At 40.5% G+C, this 2249-nt stretch overlaps 1 protein-coding gene across 1 annotated transcript in view; it reads left to right on the top strand.

The window, feature by feature from the left end:
- LOC108630159 (esterase FE4-like) overlaps positions 1–2141 on the top strand; it is an 18898-nt gene extending 16757 nt beyond the window's left edge. The window contains exons 5-6 of the mRNA XM_018033242.2: positions 1439–1583; positions 1680–2141. Coding sequence (XP_017888731.1) covers positions 1439–1583; positions 1680–1854 — 320 coding nt within the window. The 3' untranslated portion in view covers positions 1855–2141. The remainder of the gene's footprint in view (positions 1–1438; positions 1584–1679) is intronic.
- The last annotated feature ends 108 nt before the right edge of the window (positions 2142–2249 follow it).

Here is a 2249-nt window from a genome sequence, read left to right as displayed (position 1 = left end):
AGAAAATGTGTTTGTATTTTTCAACTAAACCCGACCTTCGTTTCTTTGTCGTCCTTAAAAATTCTTCACGTGCAGAACACTCGAACCGATGACAAGAGACAGTTCTCAGACTTACACTTACCAGATGCCAAGGCCGAATTGCCTTTTGTCGTACACATCCTGCTTGTCCCCCGAGTGAGGAAAGATTTCCTGGAAGAAAATCTTCGAGCGAGCGATCAGTTGGCTTCGCCTTGCGTTACTAAACAGAACGGTGCGTGCCTTAACGAACACGGAATATTTTAATATGTTCGTTATTTACGCGTAAGTGAGTTATAATCCGAGAGCGGCAGTGGAATTGTTCCGCGAACAGTATTCCGATCGGAGCTAAGAATTAAAATGAAAACGTGTATGCAAATTTTCAATTGCAAAGTGCAATGTGACAGTGGATTTGTAAAATGTAAAGTGGCAGTGAATTTGGAAAGTGTAAAAGTGACAATTTTTGTTTTGTGAAAATTTGCCAGTGGGAAAGTGACAATGATCGTGATGATAAGGAAAAAACCATCGGGTGCAGGTCACTGACTTACTCCAAGCATCAGCTGCTGCGAGCCATGTGTCCTATCTTCGAGTGTCGAAGGTCGACCCATTGACCCATTGACGTTCTTCTACGAGCAGGTGCACCTACCAACCAAGAAGTAAGTCTAACTCTCATTATTTTCCCATTTTTTATGCTTTACATACTGTGTAATTTATAAAGTTGTTAGTTATTTCATTCAGTATGTTACATTTATTGAGCGAACGTGACTAACGACTAATTGCTTTGTTTTCTGTAATAGTTCATCAATTTCTTAGTTTCTTTTTGCATGAAACTTTTGTTCCAACCTGTGCTCTCGTCGTGAGCGCGACATACGCGCGCGGCAACGCACGAGGCGGTTATCGTGCTCCTGCCCGCCTTGTATACTCGCGCTCTGATTGGGCGGGAATTTTTGTTAATAACACAATAACCACGCCTCGGACAACTTTTTCGCAAAGGAAAAAGTTGTTTAAAATCACCTCAGGAACTTCCCATTAAAATATGTACCACTAGTCCTGGGACACCCTGTATATGTACGTTGCCTTTGCAAGCTACGACAGGCGGAAGGCCGGTTTTCATACTGTCAGGTGCAATTTTCGATTGCTGATAACTAAAAACATTGTAGCCGCACTCTAGATTTTTGCCTTATTTTGGCTTCTAGACTCTCCACTTAAAATTTCTCCCACCAGTAGTCGAATGTCCAGTATAAGTTTAATCGAATATCGAAGATTCTTCTGTGCGTTGTAACTTGCGTTAACTTTAGAATACTCTGAGATTCCTAATCAAATCCGCAAGTAACGCCACAGATAATATTTAAAAGATTTCAGCGAACTTTGAGGAAACATTTTTACTTTGAACTCACAAATCTTTTTTAAACAAATTATGTAGGAGCGGGTCATGCAGATGATCTAGGATTCCTATTCTATCCGTACGTGGCGCAGAAATTGAACTTAGCGGCTCCGGAACCTGGTACTGATAAGTATCAAGTGATGGAATATTTCACTACAATGTGGACTGACTTTGCAAAAACTGGGTACGCTTCTTTTAATAATAATCGAAATGGATGGAAGATGAAAGAATATAAACGAATTGCAATTCCATTGATCTCTTTTGTTTCTCTTTGTTAAAGAAACCCAACGCCAAAGATAACGGATTTGATTCCAACAAAGTGGAAACCCATCGAGAAATCAAGTACGTCCTATTTGTATCTGAAGATCGACCGTACGTTGGAGATGGAAAGCAGCAGCAAAGCGGCAGACAGATGCAGGTTCGACTGGGATAAAATACTGAAACGCAAATTGTAGTCGAGTTAAACTCAATCAATCGTTTACGTCAATTGACTAATTAATCAGTTTCAACGGAAAGAGGATATCAGGACTATCTTTCATGGATACAGCTTACCCATTTCAATTTTCACTTAATAATGATGAGTCATTAAAATTGTTTAATCTGTAATTTGTGAACATACTTTAACCCTTTCTGTACCACTGCCGCGTGTTGGCGGCGCCCATAAAACGTTCTCTGGGTACTCCTGCCGCCTATTGGCGGCATCCGCGAAACATTATCTACCGCCATTCCGCCTAAAATCGGCATTCACGGAAAGTTATGTAGGTATGATTACTCTCTATAGTATGCATTACTTTACTATTCTCTGCTTAAAATTTCCGATTGCTCTGTTGAGAAAGTATGTGTGTGGGGG

The sequence above is a fragment of the Ceratina calcarata genome, unplaced genomic scaffold (assembly GCF_001652005.2).
Source record: "Ceratina calcarata isolate Rehan_Ccalc_2016 unplaced genomic scaffold, ASM165200v1 scaffold706, whole genome shotgun sequence".
In the NCBI taxonomy this organism is placed as follows: Eukaryota; Metazoa; Arthropoda; class Insecta; order Hymenoptera; family Apidae; genus Ceratina; species Ceratina calcarata.
The sequence above is the reverse complement of the archived record's forward strand: the minus strand, read 5'-3'. Positions and strand labels throughout refer to the sequence as shown.